The sequence below is a fragment of the Prionailurus bengalensis genome, chromosome C1 (genome assembly GCF_016509475.1).
Source record: "Prionailurus bengalensis isolate Pbe53 chromosome C1, Fcat_Pben_1.1_paternal_pri, whole genome shotgun sequence".
In the NCBI taxonomy this organism is placed as follows: domain Eukaryota; kingdom Metazoa; phylum Chordata; class Mammalia; order Carnivora; family Felidae; genus Prionailurus; species Prionailurus bengalensis.
The window spans coordinates 103,735,704-103,756,668 of NC_057345.1; the positions used below are offsets into that span (position 1 = coordinate 103,735,704).

The following is a 20,965-nucleotide window of genomic DNA, read 5'->3' on the forward strand; positions in this document are numbered from 1 at the left end:
TGTCAGTGGGAGAGAAGCTCACTGGGCCTCTGACTTCTCGCGTGGCTGCTGGAAGTGCCTGTGGCCTGTGAGAAAGACTCCTGAGAAGTGCCATAGATAACGCAGGATATTACTGTTCTTGAGAAAAAAAGAGGCTAATTTTTTTTTTGTCCTCAAGAGTTGTCAGAGTCATCGTCACTGATCAGTATTTATCACCTCTCTGCTTGGCCATCATCCAACCACTAAACGGCCCTGTTGGTGTCATTGTCGTGGGGAGAGTAGAACAGCTGGCCAGCAGGGAAGCAGCCTGCCCTGTGTCAGCAAGCCATTTAGCAAAACACTGACGTCCCAATGCCTGTTTTCATGAGAACCAACTGGACCTTTTCATTTTCTCCATTCAAGTTGAGTGAGATACTCAAATTTGGTTTGGATAAACTGCTGTCATCTGAGGGGAGTACCGTGGATGAGATAGACCTGGAGACGATCCTGGGAGAAACAAAAAACGGCCAGTGGATCTCTGACACCTTGCCTATGGCAGAAGAAGGAATCCAGGAGCAGGAGGAAGGCAGTAAGTGGGGGGTGAAAGTAGAGCAAATGGCACAGCTGCCTGATTTAGACGTGAGTGAGATAGGTCCTGATAGGAAGTCCTGGAGAGTGCTCCCTGGGGCATCTTTTCCTACCCAGCCCTATTCTCATTGTGGGCACACTGTTGAAGTCTTCCTTGGTCTAAGAACTCTTCCTAGACTGACTAGCAATTGCCTGTTCCCTTGTAGCCGAACTTTGAGCCCACTCAATGATATTAATGCTCGTGGTAGTATCTCAAGGATTTTAATTTGTACTTTTTCCTGCCTTCGTTGCAAGCATCTTCTCTTTTATTAGTAAATCTCACTGTCCTTATTATGGTTGCCCTCTCATAGTGAGTCCTCTTCTGAATAGTAGAATGATTTGGTTTTTACATGCTCGTTAATACTGGTTGAGCATTTATTCTGTGCTCAATCAGAAGTGTGTACCGTGTCCTGTGCTTAATACCTGTTTTTTCGTTTAATCTTCACCATACTTTAAGGTGTAGGTACTGCTATTTTTTTACTGAAACAGTACATGTAAATCATGAGATAATTTTTGTCTTTCCTGAATTTGGTCAACATTTGTCTTTTTTGTCCATTTCGGTTCTGAGTATTTGAAATTCTGACTTGAAGCGTTTTTTCACATAGGAGCTTTGTAAAGATATTCCCCGCTGTCTTACAGTCATTTTATTGTCTTGTACCAGTGGCAGCAAGAATTCAGTGTGGACGGGGGTGAGGTTTGAGGGTCTTACTCTAGACTTAATTCAAGAATACCTTAATTCAAGAGAGCTGTAGTTTCTTTACTAGATGATGCCTCCCTTTTTGGTAGGGAGCGAGATTGGCAGGGACTTCTGGTTTTGTGATTCTCTTGTTTCTGTAGGATCCCCACTTTTCATCACTTGCTTCCTTTCTTTGCCATAGAACTGCCAGGGGACGTCTCTCTCTCTCCCCTAGAAGCAGTGCCTTCCCAGATTGCTGACTGCATGCACTTTCTAGTCCCTTCCTTTTAGTTTCTTGGTAGCCAGTGCTCTGACCTGAGTCTGAAACGTGTTCTTACTGTTTTTCTATTTAGGTTGTGGCACTGTGTTCAGGGGGCTGTGTCTGACACTGCCTCTCTTCTGCGTCACTCTCAAGTCTGGTGTGGGCTCGGGAACTGGCTCCATTGGCGTTTGAATGTTCATTTCTCTACTTATCTGCAGATTGAAGTTTGTAATATTGTCAGACTCCCTAGTTTTATAAGCCATGGATTAGTGGTGGTTTTATAGGGTATACAGAGAGATTGGGATTTAGGCAACTAGCTTCATTCTATGGAATACAGCTCTTTGACTTTTCTCATTTTGTCTTTTAAGTTTCTTAATATTAGTATCCCATTTTTATTCTTCAGATACTCTTTCTTGTTTTCTGTTTTAACCTGTATCTTGTTCTCATTTCACAGATGTAATGTCCTCTCTTGAGATATTTATCATAGCTTTCGAAAAGTATTCTTTTTCTTTCTTTCCTCTCATTGCTGCCATTGCTGTTTTCAGAATTTGTTTTGGAACCTCTTGTTTTTGTCTTGAGTTTTCCTGAAATAGCTGGTGTCCTCTGGCTGTCTGAAAAACATGTACCGGTGAAGGGCCGAAGCTGACAGGCAGCCCCAAGCCGAGCAGGTGTATCTCGATCCTTATTCCAGCATTACTGGTTGGTGACCTGGCTTCTGTATTTGAAGTCTTTTCATTGGGCAACTTAGTTTTTCCAGATGAATCCTTTAGTATCTTTCTTGGGTTGGAATAAACCTGTTTGCTCAAATTGAAGAGACCACGGGAGTCAAAGGTTAACGGTGCTCCTGTTACTTGGTACACAGAACTTTCTCAAATCCCGTACTGTCCAGCACTCTGTCCTTATACATCCTAACCTTCGGAGGATTGACAGGGTCTCTAGTCTCATAATCACCCCTTGACTAGGCACCTGTGTTTGGCTTTCACGGTTGTTTTCTTAATCCTATCTGATTGCTTCAGCCACTTTCCGTTTTCCAAGAATTATTGAACTTTTCATTCACTGTTGTCTCCTGGCTTTTCAAAATCCCTTCAGTGCTATTTAGTGGTTTTAGGTGGGAGGCAAAATGGATGCATGTGACCTGATTTTGAAGTTCTGTTTGGATTACATTAGTGAAGCTTGCACCCATTTCTGTGCTCATTCTAGATTAATTTGAGATTACTTTCCTCATGTTACTAGGACAAAATAAAATTTTGTTGTTTTCCAGGAAGAATTCTATTCTTTAGTCAGTCCAGCTGCCAGAAAAGATTTTCCACTTGTATTAAAATTTGGAATCTTCTCTTTGATCAGTGAGTACAGTTTCTGTGGTAGATGTGCCACTGACAGGACACAGATGAGGGCCTAGGCCTGTGGTCTCCAACCCCCTCTTGGCTGAAGAGTGAAGACAGGGAGCACGATTAAAAATAATGTAAATGAATATGAAAGACCAGTAGTTAAAGCAGCTCCATCAAAAATAAATAAAAAATAGGGTTGCTTTATCTGGAATGCTAGGGTTTTTTTAAAAAACATATTTATAGGTTGAGAATTGCATGCAATATGAAGCTACATATGTTGATCATATTTGACACTTCTCAGCTCTTTATTTTTTTCCCACTTGTTGATAGAGCACCTCATTGAAAGCACCCTGCTGATTTAATTAGCAAATGCCAATTAGAATTACAGCTGGTTGGATTTGGGTACAAGTGTGAAGCAGTTGATCTCTTGAGAATGAAAATGTTTTGCTTTCATACTCTCTAGAGAAAACATACTTCTAGCTGATTTCATAATGCTGTGAAAATACATTCTTTGGTAATGTGTGCTATTAAATACGTTTCACTTTAGAATCATTATCTCATCTCTCTGTGGTTTGCTGGTCTTGGCTGGTCATGACCTCTCTTTATCACTGATTCATGATCTTGGCATATCACCCAACCTCTTTCAGCCTTTGTGTCCTCATCTGTAAAATGGTGCTGTTAGTGTCTGCTTTACTCTTTTAAATAGTTGAAGAATCAAATGTGATAATAGATGTGAAAGTGCTCTGACAGTACAAAATGCTATTCAAGATTACACTGTTGTCATTATTGTTATTACTGTAACCAGTATTTGCTGACTTGTTCACTCCATCCTTCCGCAGACACAGTAATGCACAGAAAAGAGCATGTTGGCTCTTGAGTCAAAATCCTGCCTTCATTTATTAACAGTGAGAACTGGAGTCCCATGATCCCTGTCTGAGCCTCATTTTTCCCTTTCTTCAGCAGGGTTAGTTATACCAAGATCGTGGGGAGGCTTCATAAAGATACTTTATGCGATATGAAAAGAATATTGTAAATCTAAGGGATTATTTTTGCGATTCTCCATTTTCTCATAATTTGCCACTTTTCTCCTCTTTTTCTGTAATATTAAAGGAACAAGTTGAGTATTAAATAGGTGTCCAATAAAAAAAGCATGTTTTCAGTTACCTTTTATTAAGTGATCTTAGTGACATCTATGCTGAAGAATAGTGTGGAATGAGTGACAGGGGATCCAAGACTCAACAGGGTGGAGGTATCCAGCAGAGACTTGCAGACCAGCCAGAGATGAACCAGAAGGGCAACAGCCATATCCTCTCCTTTAAAGAGTAAATGTATGAGATCCCCACCCATCAGTGTCCGTGGGATCCAAAATCACAAGCTAGTTTTAGCCCATTTAGAACACAGGTTGTTCTCTTGTTTGCCTTACTTATTGCTTTGAATGGAATTAATCCATTTTTCTTTAGTCTCTAACATTTCTGTTTTGTGTTTTATGTTCTTAGAAAACCATATGTACTTATTTGAAGGTAAAGATTATTCCAAGGAACCTAGTAAAGAAGACAGAAAATCTTTTGAGCAACTGGTGAACCTTCAGAAAACCCTTTTGGAGAAAACTACTCAAGAGGGCCGATTACTCCGAAATAAAGGCAGTGTAAGAACTGTTAATTTATGTAAAAGAATAAATTCTTCCAATTTCTAAGAGAACCAAAAATGATGCTGGGAGTGGTTTATTGAGAAATAAGTATATAAATATTTGTTGAAATGTAAGTATAATTAGGGGCCCCTAAGTGTCTGATTTCAGCTCAGGTCATGATCTTCGTGGTTCATGAGGTCGAGCCCCACATCGGGTTCTCTGCTGGCAGCACAGAGCCTGTTTTAGATCCTATATCCCCCCGCTCTTGCTGCTGCTTCCCCCCCTCAAAAATAAACATTAAAAAAAAAAGTTGGCATAAATAACATCAACAGGAACAGTGTGTTTTACCATTTAATGCAGGCAAAAGCAGCCCTGTGCATCTAAGCCACCCCAGAAGGGATACACTGTATCACACCAAAATACCGCACTCTACTCCTGATAATTTGACTCTGTGACTAAGAGAGGGTGGCAGTCAAGAATGATACATGTTATGTCCATGGTATTTGACACTTTGTACGTGCTCATTAAATGCTACCCACCATTAAGATAATCATAATGTTGAAAGACTCTGTTTAAGAAAGAATTCTATAATACATATGTAGGAGGATTTCCTTTAACAGTGGTTAAACCTAAAATGGCCTCCTGCAGGATATGCTTTGTATAAAAAAAAGTAACTTTTCTGAAGCACCTTATTCCTGTTGAAATTAATCAAAATGATGTACTGTTGTACTAGCTATGCCAGTGCTTTGGTTGAGTTTAGATCACAATATCCTGGTCACCAGGCCAAGTGAGATGTGTAATATGAACAGTAAATTGAAGTGTCTTGCCACGACCTCCCACTACACAAGGGGCACAGAGACGCAGCTTTATGAAATATTAGTAAGCGTGTTGCTTTCACACAGAATGAGTGTTAGGGATGAATGAAACTCAAGAAGGAATAGGCAGCCCCCAACCTTCCGGTTATGGATCTTGTTTGTCCTACAGGTTCTCCTCCCAGGCCTTACAGAGGGGTCTGCCAAAAGGAAGCGGATTCTGAGCCCAGAGGAAGTGGAGGACAGAAGGAAGAAGAGACAAGAGGCAGCAGCCAAGAGAAAGAGACTAGTGGAAGAGAAGAAGAGGAAAAAGGAAGAAGCAGAACATGAAAAAAAGTACATGTATATTATTTGACTGTATTCTAATAAAGCTGAGGGTCACATTTGATAAAGGAATCACTGTTGTATAGAGTCCACAGTTGAATACTTTAAGCTTGCAGAAAACTTCTATAGAACTGGTAGTTTCTATGGGTAATAGAATATTTTTTTTAAACATCAAATGTTAACCCTAACAGTTAGTGTGCTTTTGTGAAAAGTCCTGAGTGCCGAAGGCAGAGAAGATTCATTTAGTTGAAGCAAGAAAAGATTTTATTGTAGCTGCCTGACAAAGAGTAGTTCCCTTGAACGGTACCTTATTCTTAAAAACAGGGACATGCGGTGGCTGCTTGTTACTGAAGCATAGTCAGGAGGCAGCGAGGTAATCAGTAAGACTTCTTGTTGACTTACAAATAGGCAGAAAACTGCCATCACGGTGAGTGTCTAATTGCATTTCCACTGGGCACTTACTGTTTGTGAATAGCAGGATGAATTGCGCTCTAAGGGAAATTGTGAGAGGCCAGGTTAATTTCCTTTTCTCTCTGGCCTGTTGAAGGATGGCCTGGTGGGAGTCCAGCAATTACCAGTCCTTCTGCCTGCCTTCTGAGGACAGTGAACCGGAGGACCTAGAGGGCAGGGAAGATGAGGAGAGCTCTGCCCAGCTGGATTATGAGGATCCAGAGTCAACGGCCATCAAGTATGTTAGCGGTGATGTCACCCACCCGCAGGCTGGGGCGGAGGACGCGGTCATCGTTCACTGCGTCGGTAGGTAAATGTAGTACGGGCCCAGGATGGGTGCTTTAGTCTTTGTGGTGCTAAGAACTGGGGAGGAGGAGGCAGAAGCCTGACCTAGGAGTGATTGATGGGCATGGTGCAGTCGTGTGGTTAAGAAAGGTCAGATTTTCAAATCCAGAGACTTAAATTTGACTCTTGGTGGTGCTCTTATTTACCTGGTTGCATAGCCTAATCTCCCTGGGCCTCAGGTTCCTTATCTGTGTAATTGGATAATATCTTTCCTGTTCTTTGCACAAGGTTTTTAAGAGGGTAGAAGGAGGCAACATATACAGGACAACTCTAAGCGTGTCCCCTGCCCCCACCCCCATGACCTTGGCACATTTTACTCCTCTGCCTGGAAGGAACCCTCTTTCCACAGGTAGCCACAGCAAGCATTGGTCAAACGTCTGCATCTCAGAGGTCTCCTGAATGCCTCATATAAAACAGATCCCACTTCCAGGTCTCTATTGTTCTCTACTCCTTTTTCCTACCTTATTTTACTTTATTACATGTATCACCACCACATATTACGTATTTGTTTATATGATTATCTCATTGCACTAGAAAATAAAATTCATGGGAGCAGTGATTTTTTTTTTTTTTTTTTTTTTTTTTTTTTGGTCTTGTCCACTGCTGTAACCCTAGTGCCTGGAACAGTGTCTAACATGTAATACGTGCTAACAATGATTGAATGACTGTAAATGGAAAATAGTAACCAGCTATGGTAGCCGTAACTCAAAGAAGTCATTTAACCTTTCTCCTTCCTTACCTGTAAAATGGGAGTTGTATGCTGTTGTGTCCCCAGTGCTTCAGCTGTTTGTTATGTTACGTCTCCTCTCCATCTTTCCTATTAGGATGGCCAGGGATCTTCCATAAAACCTAATATATTTGAGAAGTCCCACCTCTGATATTCCTGGGAGACTAGGTAGTTGTCTCTTCCCTTTGAAAAATCATTCTTTTACAAATCTAGTGGGTGTACCTTTGTTTTTAAATTGTGGATTAGACTCTGCCTTCTATAAATGAAAATTTTTTCTTCTGATAGATGACTCTGGCCGCTGGGGCAGAGGTGGTTTATTCACGGCTTTGGAAACCCGATCCGCCGAGCCAAGAAAAATATATGAGCTGGCTGGGAAAATGAAAGGTAAGAAGCAAAACAGAGAGAAGGGGAAGGGATGGAATGAGAGTGGAGAGGACACTTAGGACAGGTATCACATGGGTTATGAAGCACTGGTTAAGGAGTTGGAAGAGCTGGTTGGAGTCTCATTAGCTAGTTTTTTTTTTTTATCATGCAAGCAGTTATGGGACTTTGAGGCGGTCCCTACTCTCCCTGTGCCTGTTTTCTCATTTATAATTTTGAATACTACTTATTCCATCAGCCTCATGGAAATGCAATGAGAATAGTGGGTGTGGAAGTATTCTGATACATCAGTCCCTGTGTGCATGTTATAGTATTGGCACGAAGAACATTTCATTGCTTACCTCCACTGTGGCCAACTCACCCCATGTTCATTAGGGAACATGCCCCAAAATGTCAGAGATCTGTGGGAGAGAAATCAGACACACCATTAAAATGCTAACAGGAGCTCGGGTTGGCTGTTGAAGAGGAGGAGGCTGTATTAGGAAGTTAGCATAGGCTGAGATCCAACATTCCCTAGAGACAGAAGGAAAGCTGCTGGTGGCCAGAGGAACTTGGGAGTGTCAGTATTCTCCCTTGGCATGGAGAAGGAGAAAGGGCATCTTCTTTTATGTGCAGAAATCACAAAGTAGTATGAGGAGTAAATTTATTATTGTAATTATTTCCTGGGGACTTGAGTGGCCAAGCGACCTTACCTTACCTTCAGATTCCTCAGAGATTGGCTTTTCCTAATTCTTCTGCCTGGTTCTCTAGGATGGAAAGGGATATAAGGACTTAGAGGGAACACTCTTTCTACTCAAACAGATCACTGGCAGAGGGTTTGATAGGTTAAAATAACTGAGCTCTAGATAGTGATTGGGCAGTTGGAAAAGCAGAGAATTCAGGAGAGGGCAGAGATAGAAATGAAGATTGAGGACTGCCTGTTTGGATTCTTGTTTGAAACTGTGAGGAAGGCAGGACGGGAAGATGAGAGGACAGGGAACAGAACGTGGAAAACACCTCCACTTAGGAACTGTAGCAACAAGGGGAGACAGAAGGAAGTGTCAACTAAGAGAACCTTGAGAATGGAATATTTTGAAGTATAAGGGAGGAGAGGGTGTCAAGAAGTGGTCTGCATGGTCAGGCGCTGAAGTGAGGGTGAAAACTGGGGAAAGGCCATCGGATTTGCCCCAAGCGTAGTCGCAGACCTTGGCCTACTTTGAGGAGAGTCTGAAGGCTGAACCTTGGTTACACAGAGTTAAAGTGTAAGTGGTCAGTAAGGAAACAGGGTTGAGAGTGTGCATTCTTTTCTGAAGACGGACTAAAACAGGGTAGAGCAGGGTAAAGGAAAGTGTGAGCTAGAATTATCGGGCAGGGCTGTGTAGAGGTAGTGAAAGTTCTCTTGGGCCTGGAAAAATGGGTTGAATTTTAGTGGGTGGAGGGAAATGGAAAAGGATCCCTGTGTCTCATGCTGTGTGGTATTTCCACAATTCCTGTCATTCCCAGTACGGGGTGTTGAATGACCCAGACAGTTACACAGTGAATGTTTTTAGGGCATGGTGTGTAGGCCAGGCAGGCAAGAGTAGCGGGTTGAGGCTGAGGAATAGAGGAGAGTTTGATTTTAAAGAGAGCGATCTGGACCACAGCAGGGAGACTGGACGTGGCTTGTCCAGGAAGATGCCATTCTAAGCCGGACCTTATCCAGTGGGTAATGGTTAGTCATTTGGGAGTTTTGTAGAGAAGAATGGCATAACACAGCCAGTATTTTAGAACAACTTAAAAGATTCGGGTGTGCGTGAAGTGTATAAAGCCATAGAATTATTTTAGCGCATTTTTTTAGAGCATTAGTTTGCTTTGATTTGGATGAGGTAGGAAAATGTACAGATAGATATAGTAGAGTGCAGTGTTGGAATGGTTTAAAACAAACATAAGCCTTCTGAAGGAATTTCAAGTACATAATGCTCTCCCCTTTCCATCCCCAAATGCCTCTGGGTTTGTATTCAGTTTCCGATGCCTGCAGGAGTACTTTGTAGGTAATACGTAAGGGACATTGACTTGGGAGATCATTTAGAAGTGAAGGGGATGACGTCAGCAACATTGACGGTATAAAACATTCCTCCTTTTTATCCCCCCCCCCCGCCCCCGGCCTTTTAATCAGTGAATTAGACATCCATACACAAACAAAAGCATGTGTTGGGTCTTTTGGGACCTAGCACCTTCCTTCGAAGGACCCGAGTGGAATCTTGCCCACCACCACCAACAGTAAGAGACAGACAAACCTCCATACAGGCTGTGGAGCCAGCACAACTGCCTAGATGCCTTTTGCCACTGTCAGGCAAAAATCAGATGAGTGCTGACCCGGGCAGGTACTCACGCATGAGACAGAACTTGCAGGAATCCAGCCTTCCTGCAGGAAGACTCCAGCACACCATTGGAGAAGGGAAGAAAAGAGAAAAAAACATGCGTTGATCACAGTGGAGGTGGTAAGAGAAATACTTCTGCTGCTGCTTCTCCCTCAAGGAAACCCTGAGTGGGCTGATTTATCTGGTGAAGGTGACCTGTCCTGTGGGGGGAACGGAGAGCAGGGAGAATGCTCCTGGCTGTCCCAGCCAAATGGAACACCGCTGGAGAAACCCATTTCTCTCCACCAGCACCCAGAGTACTAAGGTGGGAGCTCTGTGACTGGGAGGAAGCAGATCAGAACTTCAAACAGTGTCAGAGGGATTGGCTCAGGAGGAAGTTCACCCACAAATCTTGGAGTACCACACCCAAGGTTCTCCCTGCTGGGTCTGCAGCTTCCCCAAGACACTGAGTGCTAAACTCCACTTCCTCTCATTCTGCTGCTAGCTTTTTGTGCAAGCTCCCGAGTGTGTCTGTTAGAGTGAGCTCTGGTAGATCGGGAGCGCACTCAGAGCAGGCTCTGGTCGTTGGGCAAGGAAAAACCATAAACTCTAGCTATTGCTTTTCTAGAATGCTGTTTCCAATAGCCAGCCTGGTGAACTGTAACAACCAAAGGTAACACAAGGGCTTAAAAATTTGGCCCCAAGAGAGAGCAAGAAGAGTGGCAGGTATACCTCACAAACACAAGGAATATCTCAGATAGTAACAATACCACAGAACATAAAACTATCTGCTGAAAGCAGCGAACACAGAATTAAGGATGTATCTGCTACTTCAAATGCAAAAGCAGCAATGCATAACTCTGGGGAATGTAAAAAGTCTGGGAAATACGGCATCACAGCAAGAAAATGACAGTTCTCCAGCAAGTGAGCTCAAAGGCACAGAATATTGCAATCTAACTGACAGAATTTAGAATAGCAGTTATGAATAAACTCAGTTACAAGAAAACTCAAAGGCAATTCATTAAAGTCAGGAGCAAAACATACGAACAAAATGAATTCTGTTACAAAGAGATTGAGAATGTAAAAGAGAACCAGACAAATTCTGGAGCTGAAGAATTTGATGAATGAGGTATAGAATAACAATAGAGAGCAGCTGTGGAGGGCTGACCAGATAGAAGAAAGAATAAGTGACTTAGAGGATAGCAATTTAGAAATAACACAGAAGAGGTTAAAAAAAAAAAAAAGTGAAAAAAGTACATGAGCTATGGGATTGGATCAAAAAGACAACTATCAGAGGAAGGCAAATATCAGGGTAAGTGGGCTTCCAGAAAGAGAAGACAGGGAGAAGGGGGCAGAGAGTTTGTTTGTTTGTTTATTTATTTATTATTTTTTTTTTTTTTCAATATATGAAGTTTATTGTCAAATTGGTTTCCATAGAGAGTTTATTTTTTAAAAATGATACCTCAGGCAGCTGGGTGGCTCCACTGGTTGAGTGTCCGACTCTTGATTTTGGCTCAGGTCATGATCCTGGGGTTGTGGGATTGAGCCCTGCATCGGGCTCTGTGCTGGGCATGGAGCCTGCTTAAGATTTTCTCGCTCCTTCTGCCCCTCTCCCCCACTTGCTCTCTCTCTCAAATAAAATCAGTCAGTCAAACCTGAGAACTTTCCAAACCTGGGGAAAGACTTGGACATAGAAGTCCACTAAGCTAATAGATCACCCCATTATCTCAATGCAGAAAGACCTTCCCCAAGACACATTATAATGAAACTGAAAAATCCATGATAAAGGATCTAAAAGAAGCTGGGGGAGAAAGAAGGTATATAGCCTACAAAGGACCCTCATTAGGCTGTCAGCAGATTTCTCAGCAGAAACTACAGGCCAGGAGAGAGTGGACTGACATGTTCAGTGTGGAAAGATAAAGACTGCCAACCAAGGAAATTGTATTTGGCCACATTATCTTGCAGATAAGATAGCCCAGACAAAAGCTAAGGGGAGTTTACCACCACCAGCCTTGCCTTGCAAGATGCTGAAAGGAGTTCTTCAAGCAGAAATGAAAAGATAGTGATCTGTAACATGAAAACATATGGAAGTGCACAATATACTAGAAGAGGTGAAAAATAGAGTTAGATCACTAATCTATATTAGGATGGTGCTTTAACCACTCAATTCTAGTATAAAGGTTAAAGGAAAAGAGTAGTAAAAATAAGTATAGCTGCTATAAATTGTTAACAGATATACCACATAAAAAGAGGTAAATTGCGACATCAGTAATAGAACAAGAAGGAGTAGAAGGGAGAACCTCAATAGGTGATTGAGCACAAGTTACTGTCAGCTTAAGATGGATTGTTTTATCTGTAAGATGTTTTATGGTAACAACATTGCAAAAGCATAGAACGGATCCACAAGAGACAAAGAAAGGGGAAGTAGCATACCACCACAGAAAATAACCAGTTTACAAAGGTAGGCAGAAACAGGGGAAAAGAAACAATGGAAATACCTAGCAACTAGAAAGCAGTTAGTAACATGGCATTAGTAAGTACTTAACATAAGTTAGTTACTCTAAATGTAAGTGGATTGAATTCACCAAGCAAAAGGCACAGAGTGGCTGGATGGAAGAGACAAAAAACAGGGTACAGGTGTTTTTTGCCTACAAAAGACCAACTTGAACCTTAAAAACACACATAGACTCAAAGTGAAGGGATGGAAAGATACTCCATGCAAGTGGGAACCAAAGACAATGTGGGTAGTTGTTACTTACATCAGACGAAGTAGACTTTAAACCAAAATGGTAATAAGAGATAAGCAAGGACATTGTATAATGATAAAGGGCTCAATCCATCAAGAAGATATAACAGTATATGCACCCAACATCAGAGCACCTAAATATATTAAGCAAATATTAATAGATATGAAAGAAGAAATCGACAACAATGCAATAATAGTAGGGGATTTTAATATATCACTTTCAGCAATGCACAGGTTATCCAGACAGAAAAGCAACAAGGAAATGATAGACTTGGACCAAATATTACATCAAATTGGCCTAATAGACATCTATAGAAAATTTCATCGAACAGCAGCACAATACACATTTTTCTCAAGTACACATGGAACTTTTTTTTAAAAATTTTTTTTTCAACGTTTATTTATTTTTGGGACAGAGAGAGACAGAGCACGAACGGGGGAGGGGCAGAGAGAGAGGGAGACACAGAATCGGAAGCAGGCTCCAGGCTCTGAGCCATCAGCCCAGAGCCTGACGCGGGGCTCGAACTCCCGGACCGCGAGATCGTGACCTGGCTGAAGTCGGACGCTTAACCAACTGCGCCACCCAGGCGCCCCCACATGGAACATTTTTAAAAATAGATCATATGATAGAACACAAAACGAGTCATAGCAAAAGAAGACTGAATTTATACCAAGTGTCTTTCCAACCACAATGGTACGAAACTAGAACTCTTTCATTGAGGCAAGCTAGAAAATCTCCAGAGATGTGGAAACTGAATAGCACATAGCATACTCTTGAACAACCAATGGGTCAAAGAAGAAATCAAAAGGCAGACCAAAGAATATCTCAAAATAAATGGAAACAACATACCAAAAATGGATGCTGCAAAAGCAGTTCTGAGAGAAGTCTGTGGCAATAAATGCATATATTAAAAAATGAGATTTCAAATACCTCAAGAGACTAGAAAAAGAGCAAATTAAGCCTAAAGTTAGCAGAAAGAAGGAAATAATATATCTGAAATAAAATTAGAGACTAGAAAATCTATAGAAAAGATTAGTAACCCTTAAGAGCTGATTTTTTGAAAAATAAAATTGATAAACCTTTAGCAAGACTAAGAAAAGAGAGAAGACTGAAAGTCAGAAATGAGAAAATAACAACTGACACTGCAAAAAAAACGTTAAGATCATAAGTGACTACTATGAATGATTTTACACCAACAAATTAGATAATCCAGAAGAAGTGGATAAATTCATAGTCCCTACAACCTACTAAAACTGAACCAGGAAGAGATACAAAGACTGAACAGACTAATAATGAGTGAGGAGATTGACTCAGGTTTTAAAAACCTCCCAGGCTCAGATGACTTCATGGACAAATTCTGTCAAATATTTTAAGGAGAATTAATGCCAATCCTCAAACTCTTCCAGAAAAATTGAAGAGGATGGAACACTTCAAACACCTTCTGTGGGCCCAGTATTACCTTGACACCAAAGCCAGATAAGGACACTAGAAGAAAACTGTAGGCCAATATCCCTTATGAATATTGATGCAAAAATTCTCAAAAAAATATTAGCAAACCAAACTTAAGAACTCATTAAAAGGATTACACACCATGACCAAGTGGGATTTCTTCCTGGGATGCAGGGACGGTTCATCATAGGCAAATCAACAAATATGACACACCACATTAATAGAATGAAAGACAAAAATCATTGAACCTCTCAATAGATGAAGTAAAAGCATTTGGCAAAATACAACATCCTTTCATGATAAAAACCCTCAATAGAATAAGTACAGGACATAATAAAAGCCATATAATGCTACCTACAGTTAACTGTATTCAACTGAGAAAAATTAGAAGCTTTTCTTTTAAAATCAGGAGCAAGACAGGTGTGCGTGTTTCTCCTCCCTCTGATCCAACATAATACTGGCAGTTCTAGCTAGAGCGAATCAGGCAAGGCAAATTAATAGACATCCAAATCAGAAAGGAAGAAGTAAAATTGTCATTTGCAGATGGTGTGGTCTTATATATTGAAAACCACAAATTCTCAATATAATAGATTTAATCAGTTGGAAAAAAGAACTGTTGGATGTAATCCATGAATTCAGTAAAGTTGCAGGGTCTAAAAGCACACAGAAATCAGTTACTTCTTTATGTATTAGCAATGAAACATGAAAAAGAAATTAAAAAATTGTCCCATTCACCGTAACATCAAACATAGTAAAAGACCTAGGAATAAATTTAACCAAGGAAGTAAAAGATCTAGCCAATGAAAAATACAAGACTTTGTTTAAAGAAATTGAAGAAGACACAAACAATTGGAAAGCTATTCCACATTCACTGATCAGAAGAGTTAATATCATTAAAATGTCATGCTACCCAAAACCATCTCTAGATTTAATACAGTCCCTACCAAAATTCCAATGGCATTTTATACAGAAATAGAAATAGAAATAAATCCTGAAATTTGAGTGAAACCACAAAAGAGCTTGAATAGCCAAAGCAATCATCAGAAGAACAAAGCAGCAGGCATTATACCTCCTGATTTCAAACTGTACTACAAAGTGATACTAATTAAAACAGTATGGTAGAGGGGCGCCTGGGTGGCGCAGTCGGTTAAGCATCCGACTTCAGCCAGGTCACGATCTCGCGGTCTGTGAGTTCGAGCCCCGCGTCGGGCTCTGGGCTGATGGCTCAGAACCTGGAGCCTGTTTCTGATTCTGTGTCTCCCTCTCTCTCTGCCCTTCCCCCGTTCATGCTCTGTCTCTCTCTGTCCCAAAAATAAATAAACGTTGAAAAAAATAAAATAAAACAGTATGGTAGCAACATAAAAATAGATACCTAGACCAATGGAACAGAATACAGAGCCCAGAAATAAACCTCTACATATATGGCCAACTAATATTTAATAAGGGAGTCAAGAATATCCATTAAGGAAAATGTAGTCTCTTCAGCAAATGATGTTGGGAGAACTAGACAACCAGATGCAGGAAAGTAAAATTGGACCCTACCTTACTCAAAAAAATTACCTTAAAATGGCTCAAAGACAAGCATAAAACCTGATACCATAAAACTCCCGGAAGAAAACCTAGGAAAGAAGCTCCTTGAGATTGGAGAGGACACCAAAAGAACAAACAACAAAGGAAAAACCAACAGGTGAGATTACATCAAACTTAAAAGCTTCTGCACTTTCGAAGAGCCAACAGAATGGAAGGGCAACTTACAGAATGGGAGAGAATATTTGAAAATCATATATTGGATAAGGGGTTACTATTCAACATTTATAAAGAACTCAGACAACTCAACAGAAAAAATGATCAATCTGATTAAAAAGTGAACAGAGGAACTAAATAGATATTTTTCCAAAGAAGATGTACACATGGCCAACTGGGAATGGAAAAGATGCTCAACATGAGTAATCATCAGGGAAATGCAGATCAAAACTACAATGAGATATCACCTCACACCTGTTAGAATGACTGTCATTGAGAGACAGATAATGAGTATTGAGGATGTAGACAAAAGGGAACCCTCATGCACAATTGGTGGGAATGCAAACTGGTGCAGCCACTATGGAAAACAGTATAGAGGTTCCTCAAAAAATTACAATTAGAGCTATCATATGATCCAGCAATACCACTTTTGGGTATATAGTCAAAGGAAATGAAAACATATAACCCCATGTTTAATTTCAGCATTATTCAAAATAACCAAGATACAGAAACAGCTTAAGTGTCTATTTCCCTTATAGGTGGAATCTAAAACAAACTTATAAAAAAAAAAAAAAACTAGAGTGAAATGGTGGTTTACCAGGGGTTGGTGGAAACGGGAGAGATAATGTTTAAGGATATATACTTGCATTTAGTAGATAAATAAGTCCTGGAGATCTAATACACAGTACAGGGACTACAGACAGACAACAAAAAAACTCTATTACAAACTTTAAGATTGCTAAGAGAGTAGGTCTTAATTGTTCCCACCACTAGATGGAATGACGATTATGTGATGTGATTGAGGTGTTAACTAATGCAGCAGTGGCAATCGTATTGCAGTATAAATGTGTAAAATCAGTATGTTGTACACCTTAAGCTTACATGATGTTCTGCCAGTTACATCTCCATAGAAAAAGTAGCAAGTAAGTGTTGGTGAGGATGTGGAGAAGTTAGAACACTTGTGCGCTGTTAGTGGGAATGTAAAATGATGCAGCCATTATGGAAAACAGTATGGTGTTTCTTGAAAAAATTAAGAATAAAATTACCATCGGGCACCTGGGTGGCTCAATCGGTTAAGCATCCAACTTCGGCTCAGGTCATGATCTCATGGGTCGTGAGTTCGAGCCCCGCGTCAGGCTCTTTGCTGACAGTTCAAAGCCTAGAGCTTGCTTCAGATTCTGTGTGTCTCTCTCTTTCTCTCTCTGCCCCTTCCTGCTCGCAGTCTCTGTCTCTCTTAAAAATAAATAAACATTAAAAAAATTTTTTTAAAAGAATAAAATTACCATAAAATCTAGCAACGCCTCTTATAAAGAACTCAGGCAATAACTCAAACAGGTATCTGTATGCCCATGTTTATATCAGCATTATTCACTGTGACCTAGAGGTAGAAGTAACCCAAGTGTCTGATGGATGAATGGGTAAACAGTGTGGTATATACATACAGTGGGGTATTATTTAGCCTTGGAAACCAGGAAATTCTGACACATGCTTTACAGCATGGATGAATCCTGGGGACGTTATGCTAAATGAAGTAAGCCAGTCACAAAAGAAGGAGTATAGGGGTACCTGGCTGGCTCAAGTTGGTTGAGTGTTTGACTTTGGCTCATGATCTCCTGGTTCGTGAGTTTGAGCCCCGCATCTGGCTCTGTGCTGACAGCTCAGAGCCTGGAGCCTTCTTTGGATTCTGTGTCTCCCTCTCTCTCTGCCTCTTCCTCACTCGTGCTCTCTCAGTCTCCCAAAAATAAACATTAAAAAAACAAAAACCCAAAAGAATGAGTATTGGGTGGTTCTGCTTACATGCTGTAACTATAGTAGTCAGATTGACAAAGTAAGAGTGATGATTGTAGGGGAAAGGGAGAAATGAGGTTTCATGAGTATAGTGTCAGTTTTGCAAGGTGAAGAGAGCTGTGGAGATTGACGGCATAGCACTACTGAGCTGCTTGCTTAAAAATGGTTAAGATGGTAAATTTTACATGAGGTATATTTTACCATAATTAAACATTAAAAAAATAAAAGTTTTTGAGCAAAAAGGAAAAAATTCAGGAGTGCATCATGTGAGTACCTGGCTGAGGCAGTCACTGAGTGCCACTCTGAGTCACACTCTCAGGAGTGTGAGAAAAGGTGAGATTGAAGCCTGATTGGCTGTGGGAAAGGAAGGAACCAGGGGCATTCACAAGAGCCTCTCTTCAGAGGTCTCAGTCTGGAGTGAACCTCATATTCTGTCTGTTGCTCTTTTATTTTACCTCAGACTTGAATTTGGGAAGTGTCCTTTTATTTCCTATTGATGATAAAGAGTCAAGAAACAAAGGGCAAGATTTGGTAAGTAAAAAAACCACTTCTTTTATGAGAACTAAATTTTGGCTCACATCACCTCCTCTTGAAACCTCTCCTGTCCGCTGGCCTGTCCGTGTATTAGTTTGTGAGGGCTGCCATGACAAAATCCCACCAATAGGTGGCTTAGAAAACATAAATTAATTTCTTTACAATTCTGGAGGCTACCAGCAGGGCTGATTTCCTCTGAGGCCTTCTCCTTGGCTTAGGGACGGCTGCCTCTCTCTGTGTCCTCACATGGTCTTTCTTCTCTGCACGTGCATCCCTGGTGTCTCAGCATGTGTCCAGATTTCCTGTGAGCACAGCAGTGAGGCTGCATTAGGTACCACCCTAAAGGCCTCACTTTAACTTACTTGCTTCTTTAGAGGCCCTGTCTCCATATACAATCACATTCTAAAGTACTGAGGGTTGGGGCTTCAACAAAGGAATTCGAGAGGGCACAGTTTAGCCCATAACAAGCAGGTTGGGCCTCTGGCTCCACCGCACCCACTCCGTCCCCCCTTGCTTCTGTCCATCACAGCCCCTGGAACACTGTTCTCTAACTTGCTTGTTTCCTGCACCGACCTCAGGTGGGCTCCTTCCAAGGGTGTCGACCCAGTTTCTTTTTATCCTCAATACACGCAGTACCAACTCATAGGAAGTGCTCAGGAAACTCTTACTGAATAAGAAAACCTGACAGAACTCTGAGCATTTCATTGTTTATTGTGTGAAAAGTTGTGTAAAACACCGTGTTTAGTAGCCAGCTATGAGCAGAGGAGAGGAGCTGAGGCAGATTTCCTCTGCCTGTGTTAAAATTCTCCTTTTGCATCTTAAGTATCTCTCCTACTTGCCAGTCCTTTAGAATTCCTGTAAGAGATTTCATTTCCTGCACTTAACCTAGCTTTCTCAAGGGCCTGAATTCATATTCAAATTTAGAGCCAAATCTTACTGACTTAGAAAAGAAATTTAGAAACTGAGCTGAAAGAGAGGTGTATTTGCTTGAGGTTGGTTGCCCCTGTGGCTGACAACAGTCATTCGTTCAGTCATTTCTAAAATGCTAAAGAATGTGAACAACACCGTGGTTGTGCATAAATGCTCAGAATCCAGTGACTCAAGAAAACTGTTTACAACTGGTTATGATGTGACTATAGTGATGTCAGTCCCAGATATGCTCCCTTGGCCCTGTCTCCAGTCCTGTCCCGTCCTCCCCGCCCCCCCCCCCCCCCCCTTAGGTTAGGACACGGTGGGAGTTACTTGAACAGAGATGGAAGACACAGGAACCTGTAAAGTCCTTTCTGCTCCTGAGACTCTGAAAAATTCTCTTTGCCACTGAGAAAACTTAGGAAAGACAGCATGTTTTGGACCCTGGTTTTAACATACCTTTTAAAAGAAGAGGTGCTTGTGTATTAAGTTACCACAAAATAAAACAATTATGATGGAAGAGTAAGTCATGAATTTGGTAGGACAGGGTTGTTCAGCAGAGCATCCAGAACAGATGGAGACAAAGCCTGTCAGGGGAATGCTTGTGCCCCCTCCACAGCAGGGCACTTAGTTGACAGTGCAGCCGTCTCGTGTCATGTCAACCATGTGATGGCTGTTCCTCCTAGTTGGCCTTGATTGTGGCTCAGCACCGTGATCGCTCCAATGTCCTGTCTGGCATTAAGATGGCAGCCCTGGAAGAGGGCCTGAAGAAGATCTATTTAGCAGCAAAAAAAAAGAAAGGTAAGCTTTTCATCTGTGTTCAGGAGTAGGTGAATTTCTGTTTCCAGGCATGTGATAGGATTTTTTAAAAGGAGGTGAGAAATGTCAAGACCTCATTCACTATACATGGTAAAGGTGAAGCCCCCCCATAGGAGACCATGCAAGTAACCACCACATCATCTTGTATTTGAATAGCCCCCCTTCCTTTCCCAGATCATGTTTGTATCCGTTAGCTTTGTGGACCATCTGCCTCCGCTGGGTATTTGTATCACGATTTTGCTGATGAGGAAGCTGAGGACCAAAGATGTAGTGATCTGGTCAGATAGGATGTTGTTTATCCTAGCTTTTGGAGAGCTACACACAGTCCACATTAGCAGACCATTCTCTTCCAAAAGTCTGAGTCAAGTTTTGTTTCCAAACCCAGTCTGTCTCAGAGTTTGTTGAAATGATTGACTCTTAAAGAATCTGTTTATCTCCAACATGGGATCATGATTCTATTTCCATCGTACCTACTTATTTTCAGGGCCTGTAGGTCTTTGTGTTCGATAGAATTATTTAATTTTTCCCATTACAGTCCCTCCCCAGAATATCTTTGACATTGTACTTGTAGGCTTTGTGTGGGATACCCCCTGATTACACATGTTTTGTCCATTGGAAACCACCAAGTGACTCTGCGAGTAGTTTTCTCTTAATGTGTATTTTATACTGATTCAAATTTTGACGAATGAAGACATCATAATCTATGTTCTTTCTTTTTAACAGCAAGTGTTCATCTTCCACGCATTGGACATGCCACAAAAGATTTTAACTGGTATGGTACCGAGCGACTTATTCGGAAACACTTGGCTGCAAAAGGCATCCCAACTTACATGTATCCTTTTGCCATCTTAGTAGTGTGTTTCCTCAGCTGAGAGGAAAAAGTCTCGCATTTTCTGTTATGGCTATTTAATCTAAGGCCAAGCCTTCTGCTGCTACATTATTACTCTGCGCCTCACCAATGAGACAAGAATAAAGTACTTTGTAACTTGGGTATGGACGCTTGTATTCAAGCGTTTCTGGGTGCTGGCCACTAGATTGAAAGGTTTATGAAGGGGGGAATTTATTGAATAATTGCCATTTGATAACAGTGAATCTTTTCACATCAATTCTCTAGTTCATCAATTCTTTAGGCCTATAGACC

General features: G+C 41.2%; 1 protein-coding gene across 1 annotated transcript in view; it reads left to right on the plus strand.

Moving 5' to 3' along the window:
• CHD1L (chromodomain helicase DNA binding protein 1 like) overlaps nucleotides 1-20,965 on the plus strand; it is a 58,616-nt gene that overhangs the window by 36,517 nt on the left and 1,134 nt on the right. The window contains exons 15-22 of the mRNA XM_043576019.1: nucleotides 382-547; nucleotides 4,348-4,496; nucleotides 5,463-5,626; nucleotides 6,162-6,370; nucleotides 7,422-7,520; nucleotides 18,023-18,093; nucleotides 19,692-19,806; nucleotides 20,548-20,656. Coding sequence (XP_043431954.1) covers nucleotides 382-547; nucleotides 4,348-4,496; nucleotides 5,463-5,626; nucleotides 6,162-6,370; nucleotides 7,422-7,520; nucleotides 18,023-18,093; nucleotides 19,692-19,806; nucleotides 20,548-20,656 — 1,082 coding nt within the window. The remainder of the gene's footprint in view (nucleotides 1-381; nucleotides 548-4,347; nucleotides 4,497-5,462; nucleotides 5,627-6,161; nucleotides 6,371-7,421; nucleotides 7,521-18,022; nucleotides 18,094-19,691; nucleotides 19,807-20,547; nucleotides 20,657-20,965) is intronic.